At 38.5% G+C, this 17875-nt stretch overlaps 2 protein-coding genes across 2 annotated transcripts; both read left to right on the top strand.

The window, feature by feature from the left end:
* The first annotated feature begins 1056 nt into the window (after positions 1-1056).
* Positions 1057-11634, top strand: LOC140233713 (uridylate-specific endoribonuclease-like). The gene is made up of 6 exons (XM_072313812.1): positions 1057-1076; positions 4694-4747; positions 5876-6037; positions 7623-7822; positions 9842-10068; positions 11359-11634. Exons 1-6 carry the CDS (start codon positions 1057-1059, stop codon positions 11581-11583), a joined length of 888 nt encoding a protein of 295 aa, XP_072169913.1. The 3' UTR covers positions 11584-11634.
* Positions 11635-13204: 1570 nt separating this feature from the next.
* LOC140233714 (uncharacterized) lies at positions 13205-15682 on the top strand. The gene has a single exon (XM_072313814.1). It carries the CDS (start codon positions 13205-13207, stop codon positions 15680-15682), a length of 2478 nt encoding a protein of 825 aa, XP_072169915.1.
* The last annotated feature ends 2193 nt before the right edge of the window (positions 15683-17875 follow it).

Here is a 17875-nt window from a genome sequence, read left to right on the forward strand (position 1 = left end):
TACGTAAGAAGCGGAATTACGAAACAAACTGAGACATGGAAACCTAACCATGGACTACTATAGAATGACCTAACTAACCCGAAACAAACACCCTTGACAAATCTCTGCACACAAATCACTTTGCAAATTACTTTGATTATTTGTTTATTATAAGTCTGCGTGTATCTAATTTTTTTTTTTTTTTTTTTTTTTTTTTTTTTTTTTTTTTTTTTTTACATTTTCACGGTATACACACTCTTTCTTACCGGTTGCTTACAACCAGAAATTATTACACTGAAAAAGAGTCACGTGTACATGTGCTAAAAAAGAAGAAACTTTACCTCCAATTCTACATCAAAATCTCCACAGAGGTAGCTTAGATATAGCTTTGGTTATAGCTATATATACAGCAATAATAGTTATGATAATGATGATAATCATAATTATGATAATAATGATAATTACTTTGATTATCATTACTGTCATTATCATTATCATTATTATTGTTATTATTATTATCATTAGTAGTGGCAGTAGTAGTAGTGTATAGTAGTAGTAGTAGTAGTGTATAGTAGTAGTAGTAGTAGTAGTAGTAGTAGTAGTAGTAGTAGTAGTAGTAGTAGTAGTAGTGGTAGCAGAAGTAAGTAGTAGTATACACAACAAGTTAGTTTATTTAAAAAAAAAAAAAACATTTCTTTTTTAGAATGTGTCCATGGATGTAGGTGGGAGATTCTCAGTGAAACTTCCATTCAGTTGAATTGCTATTTGCTTTTTCCATTAAAGTCAATTTTGAAGATCGGTTGGTATTGCTAGCTCTGTCACTATGTATACCATAGGCAAATAAACTGTTTGTGTATAATATCAATAGCATTTTGCAGGTAGCTGAAGGGTTAATGGAGACGTGAACACGCTAAGATAATGAGTCATAACGCACGTAGGTGTAGCGCAATCTGCAAGCCTTTTCGCTGTTTCTGTGTGTGTGTGTATGTGCGTGTGGGTGTGCGTGTTTCTGTGTTGCTTGAGATCAATTACAGCTGTCAATGTCGAGATAACGCCGACATATCTCAAAAACGTGAGATGACTGGACCGACCAGAAGGTAGGTCCAAAGTCTCTAAACTGGTCAGTTAACTCCATCACGATCCAGCTCCATGACAAAGTTGGCAGTCTAAAACATGAACTAATTCTAGATACGATCGTATATATTATTTAAGTGTTCGCACCATATTGGTTGTTCTATGCTTACTGACGTGTAATTACGGCAATTCTGAAACTTGAGTTGATTCAAACCCCTAAATTACAAGGACTCCTGGTGGTATGTAGCATTAACCCTTAATTGTGATGGCAAGATTGCATATCAAAGATTCTAGTGATTCAGTACATTAAAGAACGTAACAGTTTCATATCACTTGATCAGAAATGTACGAAAAAAAGTAGGCATTTCTTATATCTTACTCATATTCATGAATCAACGATATCTGACACAATCACAAAATGAAGAAAGTACAGATGTCATTGGCTCATACGTCTCCCATGCAGGAACCACATAAAAAGTCATTTCTGTGAAAAGCATAATAGCATAACTCATATGAAAAGGGAAAAAATCATTCCGAAGGACAATAATTGACAGTGATTCTCTTCAATGCAGATAAGTAAGAATTTGTTAAATCATTGAGGCAAAAAAAAGAGAGATTTTATTCAATATCTGTCGTACACAACCCGAAGAGGTGGGAACAGGACAACAAAAAAAAAAAAAAGCGCTTGACCTAGCTCCTCTGTTAAGCATTAAAAAAATGCTCTTCACTTCTTTCAGTATACAGAACAGATCAATAGACCGTGTGTTCATTATACCAGAGAAAGATTTATGAAATTCTTTTCATAAGTTTATTTCTTTCTATTGCCCTACCAAGATGGCCTCAAGAGTGACAGACATATTACTTGCTCCTGCAACAATAATTGCTCAGGTCTTAATTTCTCCAGGGAGTTAGGACTAGGATAAGAGTCTTGATAGGGTTTTGGTTTTAGTTTGACGGGAGGATTAGGATTAGGGAGAGTGATATAGCTTTTGAATTAGGGTTATAGCACTGGTTAGAGATTTTACGGGAGCAATGCCGCAAAACTGTCATCATGATCATGGACTCGACCTCAGGAACCGTTGTAGAACTTCCAACAAGAGAGGGCGGTATATCAATATGGTGTTGCCCAAACTTTTTTTCTTTTTTTTTACCTTAGTAAGGTTTTTACTGAGACATGCTCAGAGCATTTCACATGATACAATATGATATAATTATTAGCTTCTCCATTTACTGAATCAAAACCTTTGTTTGTTTGTTTGTTTGTTTGTTTTTAAACCTCCCCAGTGACAGCAAGAAAAAAAACTAGACTACTTTCATTTTGAGTAATGCGGCACATCCATGCACTCCAAAGGGGAAAAAAAGTCGCTGTTTTACAAAAAGCGGGAGTAGGAAGGTGAGGACGGTCGAATATTGAAGTGGCTGTAGATACTCAGTTTCGATTCACACCCACCGTAACCGTAATAGTATTACAGTGACTGTCAAACAACTTCCGGAGTGGCTATATCTAGTACAAATCAGAACCTGTGTACACACAAAAGTCAGGCAATAAGCGAAGAACAACGAAAGGATTGGGTGACAGACGTGCCTGTTGGAAAAACCCTGCAGAACTCTCTCTCTCTCTCTCTCTCTCTCTCTCTCTCTCGGTTTGTGCAACAATAAGAATACAGAGTCGTCAAGTTGTGTGTTTTCGGGTCCCCATTCTGCACACAATGAGGACCTTTGAGGGTTTTCTCTGCGTCTGGATAATATGCCTGACGTACACGCATATCGCTGAAGGTAAGATTGTATAATCTTTGCAAACTATGAATTTCAGTTCATTTTCGGTATCAATGCTCGAGCTTTTATTGTGTGTTTGGATACAAACGAAATCAACAATTCCTGTATTGATTTGTATATTTGTTTGTTTCTTGGGTCTTTTTTTTTTTGCATGCTCTGTATCAATTTGTATTCATTTGTCATTTGAGAAAAAAAAGTGCATGAATAAATCAAATTCAAACCAAACACCTCAAGCAAGACATCTAGTTCAAGAACTTCAGCATCATTGAAAAACAATGATATCACCCTCACATTATTCATACTAATGAGGTCATTCAAAATAATGGTATTATCTTCTCATTTGATCGAGTAATTATTATAGTCCCAATAAATTATTTGTTTCATTGATTTTAATTAGGCTTGTTCTAACGAAAGAAGGCAATAACATTGTCTACACATTATGATGTAGGCCCATTAATACTAGAGTATGTGCCTCGGGCATTGTCGGGAAAACATGTCAAAGAGCCACTTTAAAGGGATCGTACAGTTCTGGTTGAGACCTAATTTCAGGTTTCTAACATTTTTAGGTGAGATAATGACAAATCTCATATGAAATATGAAAGAGCATGCAATTTTATAAGGAATTCAATGTTAATTTGATAAAAATTGGTTTTGAAATGGCCAAGATATCCAAAAAAAGAACGATTCTAGTAAAGTGTGGGACCAACACTCTGTAACGATCGCTTTGTTTTACTTTGTTTTTGGATGTTTCAGCTATTCCAAACCCGATTTTCATCAAATAAACTTTGAATTCCTCTTAAAACGGTAGGCTCTGTACTATATCATAAGTGTTTTCTTGGTATCTTGCAAAAATGTAAAAGCCTAATTCTCATCTCAACCAAAACTGTACTATCCCTTTAAATGCACTTTGCCAGCTCTTTTATTCACTCTCAGTATGAAGGCCTATACTTAGTTTGCAGGCACAAACCCTTGTTGGTCGTATAGGAGTCTGCATGCGCCAAGACTAATACACGCACCACTACACTGCAGCCTCTCCCAACAAGGGAGAAGCTTCAACACAGGGCCTATGGGACAGTGCCAAAGTGGTGCATGTAGTAGTCTTGGCGCAGACTCCTTTACGACCAACAAGGGTTTGTGCCTGCAAACTAGCCTATACTACTATAGAGCCTATGATTTTCAGGAGGGCCGGTTCATCATGGTATCGCCACTGTATGATTGCAGTATGGGAACCAATGTGTTATGGTATTTCCTCATCACGGAAGTCACGGATTTTCACGGTTTCCTACTATACATTATAGCAGTGGAAGTGAATGGCTGTAAGGCCTATTACCCTTAAGAGTCCCACTGAATTTACAAGGAATCGGTCAAGATTTTAAGATACATTTAGTTTGTATGTAAATCAACCCTCTCCACAGAGAATCGATTTCTACCAAGCTGGTATTGCACATGTTTTGTACATGAATCAACCCTCTCCACAGAGAATTGATTTCTACCAAGCTGGTATTGCACATGTTTTGTACATGATTTTCATCCGATTTATTAGGATCAGAGTTTACATAAAATGTATAGGCTATGTGAAACCATTCTATGCAGGTAAAGGGTCACTGAATGTGCTCACAATCCCATAATCATGTTCATGGCTTTCAATGCAGCTCCAAGAGAGACTTATAGCTGTTGATTCTTTTGTATACATAATCACCATAATTATGTTCATTTGCAGAAATCACTCTGCAACCATATTTGAGCCAAAGACTTTGGGGAGTGTGCACAATGCTATGGGGTGTTTTGTGTCACTATTAGCAGTTAAAACACACAAAAGGTATTGTTCAATATTGCTGTCTTCAGTATTGTTCTTCACGTCCAGCTCAAGACTCCTGCAGCGGAAGATGTGGATCAAGGCTGGATCGAAGGCGGTCCTGTCAGTGTAATTCGGTGTGCACAAACTATGGCGATTGTTGCCGTGATTACGCAAACGTCTGTGACAGCGGTAGTTATTATCATGTGTCTTATTACATGCATATATAACAATAATAATGGGCATTTACATAATATATAAATTTATTAATATACTTATATGTTTATGTTCATGTTTATATGTGTGTATATATGAAGCGTTTGTTTGCAAAAACCGATAAGTCCATATTTGCCAAATGGAGATATTTGCGATTAAAGGTCAAAAAGATAAAGAGAATAATAAGAAAATTTTTGCTTCTTTTGACCATAACTTCAAAAATATACCTTTATATGTAGTGACCAATATATCATTTAAAACACCATTTTACACCATGTGGTGTCAATGTTGAATTAATACCAACGAAGTGTCAGAATATCACCAGCTACAGTGTCAAATTACACCACGAAGTGCCAGGTGAACACTTTTCAACACCATCACAGAATACTTTCAACACCTGTCGGTGTGGTCCTCTATTGACACTTGATCGGTGTTAGATTTAACACCCATGGTGTTAAATCTAACACCGATGTTTTTACAGTGTGAGGGGCATTCTACGTTATGTACAAGCTTATTAGATGTTTTAGCCGATCCTCCCACTAAAATCATAACATTTTGCTTTTTATCGACTTGCTTAGACACTTACTTTCTTTCTGTCTTCCTTTTCGTCCCTCTGTATCCATTGGGTTAAAAAGTTTATGACTTAAAGCTGGTACTCTTTACCTGTAAATAATCTTTCATGTTATAACTGTATTGTCTTCTGCTAGTCATTGCAGCTGTGTCCGAACATTCAAATTTGTTGTAAAGGTTATTGCAAATTGTCCAATTCTGCCTGGATGCGTACAGCCTTCAAGATTATTATTATTATTATTATTATTATTATTATTATTATTATTATTATTATTATTATTATTATTATTATTATTATTATTATCATTATGATTATGATTATGATCATTATTATTATTATTACTATTATTATTATCATTATTATTGTTATTATTATTAGTAGTAGTAGTAGTAGTAGTAGTAGTAGTAGTAGTAGTAGTAGTAGTAGTATTAATATTATCATCATTATCATTTTACATCAGGTAGCGCCACAAGACCACGTGATCCGATCTCGACAAGAGAAATCAGTCATCTGGCACGTGAAATCTGGGTTGCTGACGTAAATCGCGTACCCGGCTCCCTATACGCCCTCAGTAGGCAGACCAAGATAAGCCGCATCTATCATTACCGCGATCGGTCGCCGAGGAGGTATCTATATTCTATAGGCTTTCCACCAGCACTGTCGAATTCACAATGGATGGTTCAATAATAACCTGATGTGTAGATCAATTAGAGCATCATTTTCATAATACATAAGCGCATGGATGAACAGAGGACTGAACAGTGCAGTATTCTATCGAATTATTCTATTAAATTGGAACAGTGCAGTAGCTGTATCCTCCCTCATCATTGATCAGTTAGTTCCTTACCATTATGCCCAAATCCTCCCCATTAACTAGATTGTCTTGATGGACACGGGTTTGAAAGAGTCATGTATACATTACTAGTATTCAGAAAGTCTCCTTTTTCTTCATTCAAAAACAATTTTACGAACAGAGGTTTAGGTATTTCATGTTGCATGAGGAGAAATGCAACGTGGGCTGTTCACAGTAAATTGTAACGTCCGACTAATTCAGTTGAAATTTTATTTCCCCCCAAAACACATGTTTATTATTGATACAGATTAAAAAAAAAAATAATCGAATACTGATAACAGAAGGCGAAAAAGTCAGCGATGAGATCTTTTCATCTCGACCCTATAGAGATCCAAGAACGCGAGAAGACGAGTTGGGAGATCTTGTCGTCTCAAACTCTCCGGTTTGAGGAGAGGAGAAGACGGGATATCTGGGCCCCGTTTCATAAAGCTGTTCGTAAGGTTACGCATGACTTTACGAACGACTGGAATATGAAGTGCCAAAATAAGTGGGGTTTTTTCTTACTTTTAACAAAGAACGACTTATGTCAACATTTCATCTTTATTGGGGGAAAATACACTTTCAACAGAAAATGTGTGTTGACATGTAAGAATAATCATTATCATCTGCAAATTTCGATTGTAGCTAGCTAATAAAATTAATAATGAGTAGGAAACTCACTTGGCTTGCCATATTTAAGTCGTTTGAAAAGTCGTGCGTAACTGTACGAAAAGTTTTATGATACATGGCCCAGGTGTCAGTATCTCGACCTCTTGGGATCTGAGGTGGCGAAAAGCCAATGTCAAGTAACATCTCGTCTTCTCGACTTCTCGCGTTCGAGAAGACGAGACGACGAGATCTAGTCGGATCTCGCCTAAAGTCTCATCTTCTCGGGCCGACAAAGGTCGAGAATCTCGCCTTTGCTGTATAGCACGGAAAACATTCCGGAGCGTGATCTGTGACTCTCCCACACAGGGTAGCTCCCATTAAATCTCCTATCCGATAGTAAAATTGAATACGTTCTGAATATAAAAACGACCCAAGTCCCAATTTGGCTATCATCTTTGAAGACCCTTTCGAAGTCATGCAAAGATAGATAATCAGTCAAATAAACGTTTTACATTCTTTAAAATTAAGAATAACAGTCCACTAACAGAAAAAAAAAAGGAAATTATTTGAGGATTCTATTTATTTCCCTAAATTTTCTGCAAGGGATTTGGGTCGTTTTTATATTCAGGTATTCAATATTGTTTTGGCTGTAGTAAGAGTGGGTTGCCATGACAACAGTCACATACAGTATTTCGAAGCTAAACTGAGACGCTCAAAGATAGGGCCTATAGATCTGAAAGGCTGAATTTAATGATGTCCCATATTTGCAGGTTGTTCACCAGTTTGGAGCCGTCGATTCTGGATGGGGAAACCTACGCCACTCTCCGAGCTCTCCTCAATAATTACCACCGGTCTGTAGGAGTCGAAGAAAACACCACTACAAGAGAGAACCAAGAGATTGAGGCCTTCTTGGACGCCATCTTGAACACTGACGTCATGAGATTGACCTATGACTTCCTCTTCCGCAAAGGTTACTAACTAGTCTATTTTTGTAATTCTCTTTTTTGGGAAAGAGTTGTTCGCAATTTACATTTGTCCACACACACCAGCCATGATTATCATTCTCTTTCACAGTGTGTAAGGAGTGGTTATCAAGATTGATATCAAATAGAAATACAGGTCAATATATCAACACTGGGATGATAAAGTGCTAAGATATTGATTTCGTAGGCTGGAACTCGCAAATTTTCAACGCATTTTACGAGTTTCCACATCTAGACAGACAACATACCGATTTCTTTTTTCCTGAGAGAACTTTGCCTTGACTGAATATAGTCGCTTGTACATCACAATGCAAGCAACAATCTTTAAAAAAATCTGAGAGAAACTCCCCGAAATGATGATGATAAAAAAGGGATTATAATGATATGGCGGTGTGATAATGAGGAATCAGTTTCAAACTGGGTGTTGCAGCAGATTCTAGTTTTGATAGCCAGAGGCCCTCTTTTTATACATCATGTATTGGAAAGGAGCCGCGAGAACACTCTTCGTCATAACAATATACATGGGCCATGGTCATAATAAACTTATTATCTACACGCCCACTGATTGCGTCCAACATGTTAAAGGGATCGTACAATCGAGACCTAATTTCAGGTTTCTAACATTTTTTTTTTTTGGTGAGATAATGAGAAACCTCTTATGAAATATGAAAGAGTATGTAATTCTATGAGGAATTCAACGTTTATTTGATGAAAATTGGTTTTGAAATGGCTGAGATATCCAAAAAAAAAGATAAGGTGTGGGACCCACACTTTATCAATTACGATCGCTTTGTTTTCTTTGTTTTTGGATGTTTCAGTCATTCCAAACCCGATTTTTATCAAATAAACTTTTAATTCCTCTTAAAATGGTATGCTCTGTACTATATCATAAGTGTTTTCTTGGTATCTCGCAAAAAGTTTAAAGGGAAGGTAAACCCAAAGAGCAATGTGGATTGAGTGAAAGCAGCAACATTAGTAGAACACATCAGTGAAAGTTTGAGAAAAATCGGACAATCGATGCAAAAGTTATGAATATTTAAAGTTTTGGTGTTGGAACCGCTGGATGAGGAGACTACTAGAGGATATGACGTATGAGTGGACAACAATACAAAGAAAATATAAAGGATATTCAACAAAAATTCACTTTTCTAGAATTATGAAAGAGCAGTGGACCAACCGCTTTCAGAAAGCAGGGGGAATAATTGCTACCCTTATATAACATATGTCAATATTAAGTTGATGGAATTTGTAATTTTCATGAAAAATGGATTTTTGTAGTATTTTCTTTATATTTTCTTGATATTGTAGTCCACTCATACGTCATAACCTCTAGTAGTCTCCTCATCCAGCGGTTCCAACACCAAAACTTTAAAAATTCATAACTTTCGCATCGATTGTCCGATTTTCTTCAAACTTTCACTGATGTGTTCTACTAATGTTGCTGCTTTCACTCAATCCACATTGTTCTTGGGGTTTATCTTCCCTTTAAAGCCCAATTCTCATCTCCACCAATGCTGTACCATCTCTTTAAAGAGATGATATAGTTTTGGCTGAGATGGGAATTCAGATTTAAACTTTTTGTGAAATATCAAATACAATCAATTCTAAAAGTAATCAATCGTTTATTTAACTAAAATCAGTTCTGAAATGGCTGTGTTCCAAATAAAAGGCTGGACCCACCTCATATTAGGACCTCTTTGTTTTTTAATCAACTAAACTTTTAATTCCTCTTAGAATTGCGTGGCCTTTAATACTTCTTATGGGTATTTTCTGATTATATGATAAAAGATAAAACCTGAATTGTAATCTCAACCAAAACTAGACCATTAACCCTTTAAGAATGCTTCGAATGTAAATGTTTTGGGCGCGTTTAGTTGTCACACCAGGCAGTCGTTATTTTCACTCGTTCTCACTTACAATCCATCTTTTTTTTTTTTTTTTCGATTGATCTTTCTCCTCCACCTCGTTTTCATCCCCCGCATCTTTTCTCTCATCATTATCTGTAGGTTACTTCAGTACCCCATCTGCTTTCAGGGACTACTTAAAATCCACGTGGTTCGATTTGTACGCCCGCTCGAAAGGCCAACGTGTTCTGGATTCGTCCGCTTTCGAGCACACGTTCGTCGGGGAGATTAAAAACGGCCGGGTGACGGGTTTCCACAACTGGCTGCAATTTTACCTCCAGGAACTGGCTGGAAATCTGAATTACTATGGTTACACGAAGACGTCACAGGTACTTAGCATAACTAGTCACCATACAACTAAAGTATGATTCTACGGATTGTGTACAACAAACGCACTGTGCAGCTATTACATAATATCCTGTATCAGGTTAGACGTATACTTCTACTTTTTTTGCCTTTAAATGTACATTTTAAGCGTTTAAAGGGGATGGCTAGTAACTGATCAGTGGGAATCAGTGGGAATGCTGGGGATGATTGTTCCAATCCTTGTGGGATTCATTTAAGAGTACATTATATATCTATTGTTGTGTGAAATTTGCTTCAAAATGGTCTCATATTCAAGTAATGTGCAGTTTAATGTTTCCAGGTTAGCATGCCGTACAGTGACGGGGTGATTAAACTGCACATTACTTGAATATGAGACCATTCTGAAGCAAATAATTTTTCACACAACAATAGATATATAGTGTACTCTTAAATGAATCCCACAAGGATTTGAACAATCAGTTTGAACAATCATCCCCCAAAGGAATGGAACAATCATTTCCACTGATTCCCACTGATTCCCACTGATCAGTTACCAGCCATCTCCTTTAAGTAGGGATTATCTGCCTTTAATGTACATTTTGAGCGCCATACAGGCCAATAGGACCATGCTTTGTGAGGACGTACAAAGTATTGTTGCCGTCTAGGTTTCAAGTCGCACATATAATTTAGGAATTTAAACCCACAAAACAATCTAGTAGTTGATTACGAATTCGCAATTAAAAATCACAGCGACGGAATGAGAAATTCGTATCATTCTTACACTGCGTCATGGTATTTTCCCGCAATCTTCGCTGAGGTAGCTGTTTAAATTGTCGTCCATTTGCAGTCGACTGTATGAAAAGTGAGCATTTGAAAGTGCAGAGCTCTAGTGTCTGTTTATTAGTGCTGTTGTGTGCCTATTTGGACGAAACGTTTCTGCCAGGACAATTAAAACGACTCATAGAAACATATCATTATAGGCTTGCTCGAAGATATAGATTCTCATAGAGAAAGTTGCAAATCATGAACTTGATGTAGGTTACAGGCTTTAGGGCCAAATGAATAGATACTGGCGTTTGTTTTATGGAGATTGTCATTGGTTTGTTGTTGGTGTTGCTGATTTGTGTTTTAAGTGCTTACATAGAGTGTGGTAAACTAGATCGATTACTCTGCACTCGAGTCAGGCCTATAATGAAAATTCCAAAACCAATAGGGAAACTTGTTTATACCAAGTGATTAAAAGAGTACATCGTTAGATCTGCACTAACAATATTTGACTATCATTCTTTTCGTTTACTCTCATCGCATTTCAGCCAAACCAAATTCTCCTTCAGTTCAACTGGCATAGCCGAGTGAAAGTGATGTCGTCCGTCATGGTTGGCGTCAGTCCAGAGTTTGAGATGGCCCTCTTCACGGTCTGTTTTATTGCCCAACCCGGTCAGATGTGTTCCTTCAACCTCAACAGAAACCGTGTGTCCGTCCGCACGTTTGTGCACGGAGGCACAAAACTAGGCGCTGCCTACTTTCACGTGCACTGATTGAAACAGTAAACACAGCATGTTTAATATAAAGGCTAATATATAAATGAATAAACAAAGCAAAACGCAAACGAACAAAGAAAATAGGATTATATGAAATCATAAATCATGTCTGCAGTTAATCCTTTGCAGATGATATTTCAATGAAGCACTGCAGCTGAAGTGATACATGTATTTATGTTCATACGTAATATATATGAATATATATATATAAACTCATATATTCATATGTATATATTATATATATCAACACTATCACAGTTACTGTAGACCTTGTGCTCACTCATTGCACAGTATAATGTATATGTATATACTTAAAAAAAAATGCAATTATGTTGCTCATGATCACATGTATTTTGTTGATTTACGTTTTTGAAATTATTACAAATATTTTCAACTGTTAATTTATTGTATATGATTTTCCTGTTTATCTAATGGAAATGAAAAATAAAGTTGAATAAAGTTTTATAAAGTCTATATATCGTGTATTTTAAAGCGACATAATATGCTTGTCCGACGTAACAATATCTTTACGTAACTCGTGTTCAAATTTATAAATGACCTTGTGTTGACCAAAATGGCCCGTAATAAGCACTCAGGATAGCTTTTAGTTCATGATATTGCTTTGCAATGAATGTATAACAAACTAACTTTTGCCATTATTACAGAATACAATGTACAGTTGTATTGCCAAATAATAGGCTTTAATAACCTGCACTCTATCGCAGTCAGGTGGATGTGCTGGCAAGCACCATCTTCCAGTGTAGGAATTATATAAATATTATGATCATAATCTTATTATCTCAATTATTATCAAAATCTAGAAACTATGCATTGATTTTGCTTGTATGCGCTCTTCATTGTGATTGATTTTGATTTTGATTTTTGGCTTGATATTTTCTAATGATACTTTGAGATAAAAACAAAGATAAAGAGTTATCAAAATGTGTCTTGATGAGTACATAGTATAAAATTGAAACTTTGAAAGCATGTTAAAGGGGAAGGCTAGTACCTGATCAGTGGGAATCAGTGGAAATGCTGGGAGATGATTGTTCCAATCCTTACGGGATTCATTCAAGAGTAAATTATATATCTATTGTTGTGTGAAAACTATTTGCTTCAGAATGGTCTCATATTCAAGTAATGTGCAGTTTAATGTTTCCAGGTAAGCGTCCCTGGTCAGTGACGGGGCATTAATCTGCACATTACTTGAATACGTGTGATAAACTGATCTAATGTAAGTCTGAGGTTGAGACTACTGTACTATCATTTCCGCTCTTGCTCTCACCCTCTCTACTTCCAGCCCTGTTTTCTCTCCTCTCTGATAACAGTAACTCTCTGTTCTTCCTATGCCACAATATCTATCATCTTTCTCTTATCTGCTGTAAGACGCCAGTGGTTAGACTGGATGCATTCCTTACTGACCACTGCTGACCACAACCCCTTCCGTTCCCATGGAACTCACTGTATAAAAGATGTACATAGACTGAAATAAAGTCAGTCCGGTAATTGCAGCCACTGAGTCAACGTCTACTTTCTTTTGCGTGCATATAACCTAGCTATATACTTCACACATATATTAAGGTTATAATACTGGCGACGAGGATTAAACTTCTGTATTATGGCTGGTCTGGTAGGAAATATTGAAGAATTCCGAGAGGGAATCGACTGGTGCCAATACATAGAGAGATTGGACCTGTACTTCAAAGCCAATGGGATTGAAGCAGAGGAGAAGAGGAAAGCTACATTGCTGACTGTCATCGGACCAGCAGCTTACAGTCTTCTCCGCAGTCTTGTTTCTCCAGCCAAGCCAGCGGACAAGAAGTATGCTGAACTTGTCCAGGTAATGACGGAGCATTACACCCCAGCACCAAGTGAAATTGTTGAACGGTGCAAGTTCAACAGCCGTTTTCGAAAAGACTCAGAAACAATCAGTGAATTCATAGCTGCACTAAAGTCAATGGCAGAGCACTGCAATTATGGTTCTACTCTAGGGGAGATGATTCGCGATCGATTAGTCTGCGGCATCAGACATGATCGGATCCAACGTATTCTTCTAGCTGAGAAGAAGCTTGATCTCGCCAAGGCCGTTGACATTGCGACGAGTGTGGAGATGGCAGAAAGACATGTGTGTGATCTTCAATCAACACAGGCTCCACGCGGAAATGGTGGGATTAACAAAGTGTTCAAGCAGCAGGCAGGACACAAAAAGAACAAAACCGGAGCTCAACATCGCATCTCGTGCTATCGCTGTGGACAGGGGCACGAGAAGGGCAAGTGCAAAGCAGTCGACGCCACTTGCCATAATTGCGGAAAGCGTGGACACTTTGCAAAAGTCTGCCGGAGCAAGACTAATTCCGGGCAGAGGACGGAGGTCCAAACGCAGTTCCTAGCTGAGATTAGCGCGGAACAGTCGACACCACCCAGGGACAACATGGAGGAGCTAGAGTACTTCATGCACAAGGCGCAGGCATCGCCAAAAAAGGAGGCTCCGATGTTGCTCGAGTTGGGGATTTCCCATAATAACACTGTGATGGAGATCGATACAGGAGCTACCCTATCGATAGTGAGCGAGGCAACTTATCGGGCATGGAAACATCAACCCCAGCTGTCACAGTCTGATGTGGTGTTAAGAACTTACACAGGGGACAAAATACCGGTAGTGGGCGCATGCAAAGTGAATGTGAGGCATGATGCCCAGGTCCTGGAACTTCCCTTGCTAGTTGTCGAAGGTGATGGGCCGAATTTACTGGGGAGGAACTGGCTAGCACGGCTAAAGCTGGACCCTAGTATGCGCATCCCCAAACCAGCAGACTACGTGCTAGTTATGCAACACCTGGAGTCGACACCCGTCACACCGACATCGATCAGGCAGTGGACCGCGAAGGATCCAATTTTGTCGCGAGTGCGCGAATATGTTCTTCGTGGATGGCCGTTAAAGTGTGATGAGGAAATTTCGCCTTATTTCAGGAGGCGGGATGAGTTGTGTGTGTATGATGGCTGCATCATGTGGGGAGCACGTGTTGTGATACCTCCACAAGGGAGAAATCAGCTCACTGAGGAGCTGCATGAAGCTCATCCCGGGATCTCGCGAATGAAATCGCTCGCTCGCAGTTATTTCTGGTGGCCTGGGATGGATGGTGACCTGGAAAGCAAAGTGAAAAATTGCAAGGAGTGTCAGCAATCTCGTAAGTTGCCGCCAGCAGCACCACTTCATCCATGGGAGTGGCCACGAAAGCCATGGTCACGAATCCACTTGGATTATGCAGGGCCATTCATGGGCCGTATGTTTCTTGTGTTGGTAGATTCGCATTCGAAATGGATGGATATCTTTCCAGTCTACAAGGCAACCAGCTCAATCACAATTGAGAAGCTACGCGAAACCTTCGCGATACATGGCCTGCCAGAGCTCATTGTCACCGACAATGGAAGCATGTTCACAAGCGACGAATTTCAGCAATTCCTACAGCTGAATGGAATCCGTCATGTTCGCACTGCACCTTTTCATCCATCATCAAATGGGCTGGCAGAGAGGGCAGTGCAGTCCTTCAAAGCTGCAATGAAGCGCATGACCAACGGCACAATCGAAACGAAGTTGTCGCGATTTCTGATGGCATACCGCATCACACCTCACCCAACAACCGGGACACCTCCTGCGCAACTTCTCTTCAATCGCATTCCCCGTTCGCGATTTGATTGTGTGAAACCAAACATGGAGGAGCGCGTTCAGCGAAAGCAGCATGATCAAAAGCAGAAGCACGATCAGCGTGCTAAAGCTCGCGATTTTTGCATCGGAGATCGCGTGTACGTGAAAAACTTCGCCAGCGGTCCGCAGTGGATGCCAGGCGAAGTCATCTCCATCGACGGCGTCCAATATACGCTGAGGCTGACAGATGATCGCATCTGCAGGCGACACATTGAGCACATCCGACGTCGCTATGACAACGACGATATGACCGCGGATGTGTTCCTTCCTCATCCACGTGGGGAGGGGAACAACAACGCACAACAAGACCATGATGACGAAGCACCAGCACTTCGCAGGTCTAACCGCCAGCGAAAATACCCCAAACGCTATGGGGAGCCAATACCACATTGAGGAGGCAGTTGTAAATAACACTTGTGAATATGCCGGACACTGGACAATTCAAGGTCGAAATTAAGTTCAAAGTTAAAGATAACCCTTCGTTGTTTCACAGCTGAACTCAAATGGACAGTTCATTTGGACATTATAATTTTGGTTTTCGTGTGTTGATACATTTGACGTGGTACACACATACAGTTATACCTCCCTGAATATAAGAAAGGTGACTTAAGAAATATAACAAAGTGCAAAATAAGTTGAGCACACCAATTTAATAAGATAATGTATTAGATGGAAAGTTTGGACATTTGACAGTTTTGGGGTAATGTTCAAATAAGATACTGATATTCAAAAGAAGTTAAGATTTCACTTTTGGGTTAAATAATGTTGTGTTAATTGATGAGAACCATTTTTGGAAAAACCAAAAACAATTCTAAGGGGGAGGAGTGTGATAAACTGATCTAATGTAAGTCTGAGGTTGAGACTACTGTACTATCATTTCCGCTCTTGCTCTCACCCTCTCTACTTCCAGCCCTGTTTTCTCTCCTCTCTGATAACAGTAACTCTCTGTTCTTCCTATGCCACAATATCTATCATCTTTCTCTTATCTGCTGTAAGACGCCAGTGGTTAGACTGGATGCATTCCTTACTGACCACTGCTGACCACAACCCCTTCCGTTCCCATGGAACTCACTGTATAAAAGATGTACATAGACTGAAATAAAGTCAGTCCGGTAATTGCAGCCACTGAGTCAACGTCTACTTTCTTTTGCGTGCATATAACCTAGCTATATACTTCACACATATATTAAGGTTATAATAATACGAGACCGTTCTGAAGCAAATAATTTCCACACAACTGTAGATATATAATGTACTCTTAAATTAATCCCACAAGGATTGGAACAATCATCCCCCAGCATTCGCACTGATTCCCACTGATCAGGTACTAGCCTTCCCCTTTAAATTATGTGGTTGTATGGTTCTAGGTTTCAATTCTAATGCGGAACTTATTGAGCAATAAAATTCGGATGAAATAATGAACAATAATAAAATAGATGAAACAATAAACTTTGCATGTCTAATACTAGATTATAGTAATATCCTCGCAGAAATACTGTCAGTTTTTGAAGAGAAAGGCAAATGTGCTTAAAATGTATAGGCTGCATGCATGGGGTGAAATTACTCACCATTGACACAGCGGATTATCTTCATTATTTTCTTCAGGTTTTGTTACGTCTGTTGTACTGAAGGGAATGATGTTTAAGAAAGAAAAGTCAATCAAAGGAGTAGAAATTTCATCTAAGTTATAAGCATATATTATTACAATATTATCACTTGCTTTGTGTCTGCGACTTCGGTGATAAGTGTTGTAATGTATTTGAATCAGTATCTTTTTATTGTCAACGAGCTGCGCATGCGCTATAAGTGCAAATTTCACACGTATACACTTGGTAAACTAGTATGAACGTGTCAAGTTGTTTTGTTATTTGTCTCCGATCTGTGTACTTTATGCGTGCATGAACATAATCAAGTAATTTGTGCAAACACCTGAAAATTGAAAGTTACATAACTTTCTTTTCCACGTCAAATCTTGATGAGATTCTTTCTTCAGTTTCAGTCATGTATAGGGCCTACCCTAGCTGTCAGAACCAACTTGGAAATAGAGTGAAAAGGAAACACTCGACATAATAATATTATGTAAAGAAACTATGAAAAAAGTCTTGATTTTGATTTTTTTTCTCGGACTTCAATAAGAGCATTAAGACCTAGTACCTCTAGAAAAATTGTATAATAATGTTTGCCATAATTTATCTCAGTAAAATGTGGAGGGAATGTTAACTTGTCATTATAGTCTTGACAATCGAAAAAGAGAGGAAATTCCTTTTACACTGAATTAGCATCGTTCACACTGATGATTATCGACAGCAAAAATGTTGTAGAGTTCTCAACTAGAGAGGGCGCCATATGGAACCAAACGAAACTAAGTATATACAGCTCCTGTACGGATTTTATAAATATCATTGTAGACACGTTGATCCATACACTGTCAGGTATAGGCCTACATGAATGTAGATTTAATAGTATGATAAAACACTCTGCAGCCAGACAGAGCTGGGGATGACCAGAGGTTTTTGACCAGCAACATTTAACAACTTACAGGGCTGCCAACCCTCACTCATTGAGAGTGAGACTCACTCATTTTGG

The sequence above is a fragment of the Diadema setosum genome, chromosome 10, assembly GCF_964275005.1.
Source record: "Diadema setosum chromosome 10, eeDiaSeto1, whole genome shotgun sequence".
Classification (NCBI taxonomy): domain Eukaryota; kingdom Metazoa; phylum Echinodermata; class Echinoidea; order Diadematoida; family Diadematidae; genus Diadema; species Diadema setosum.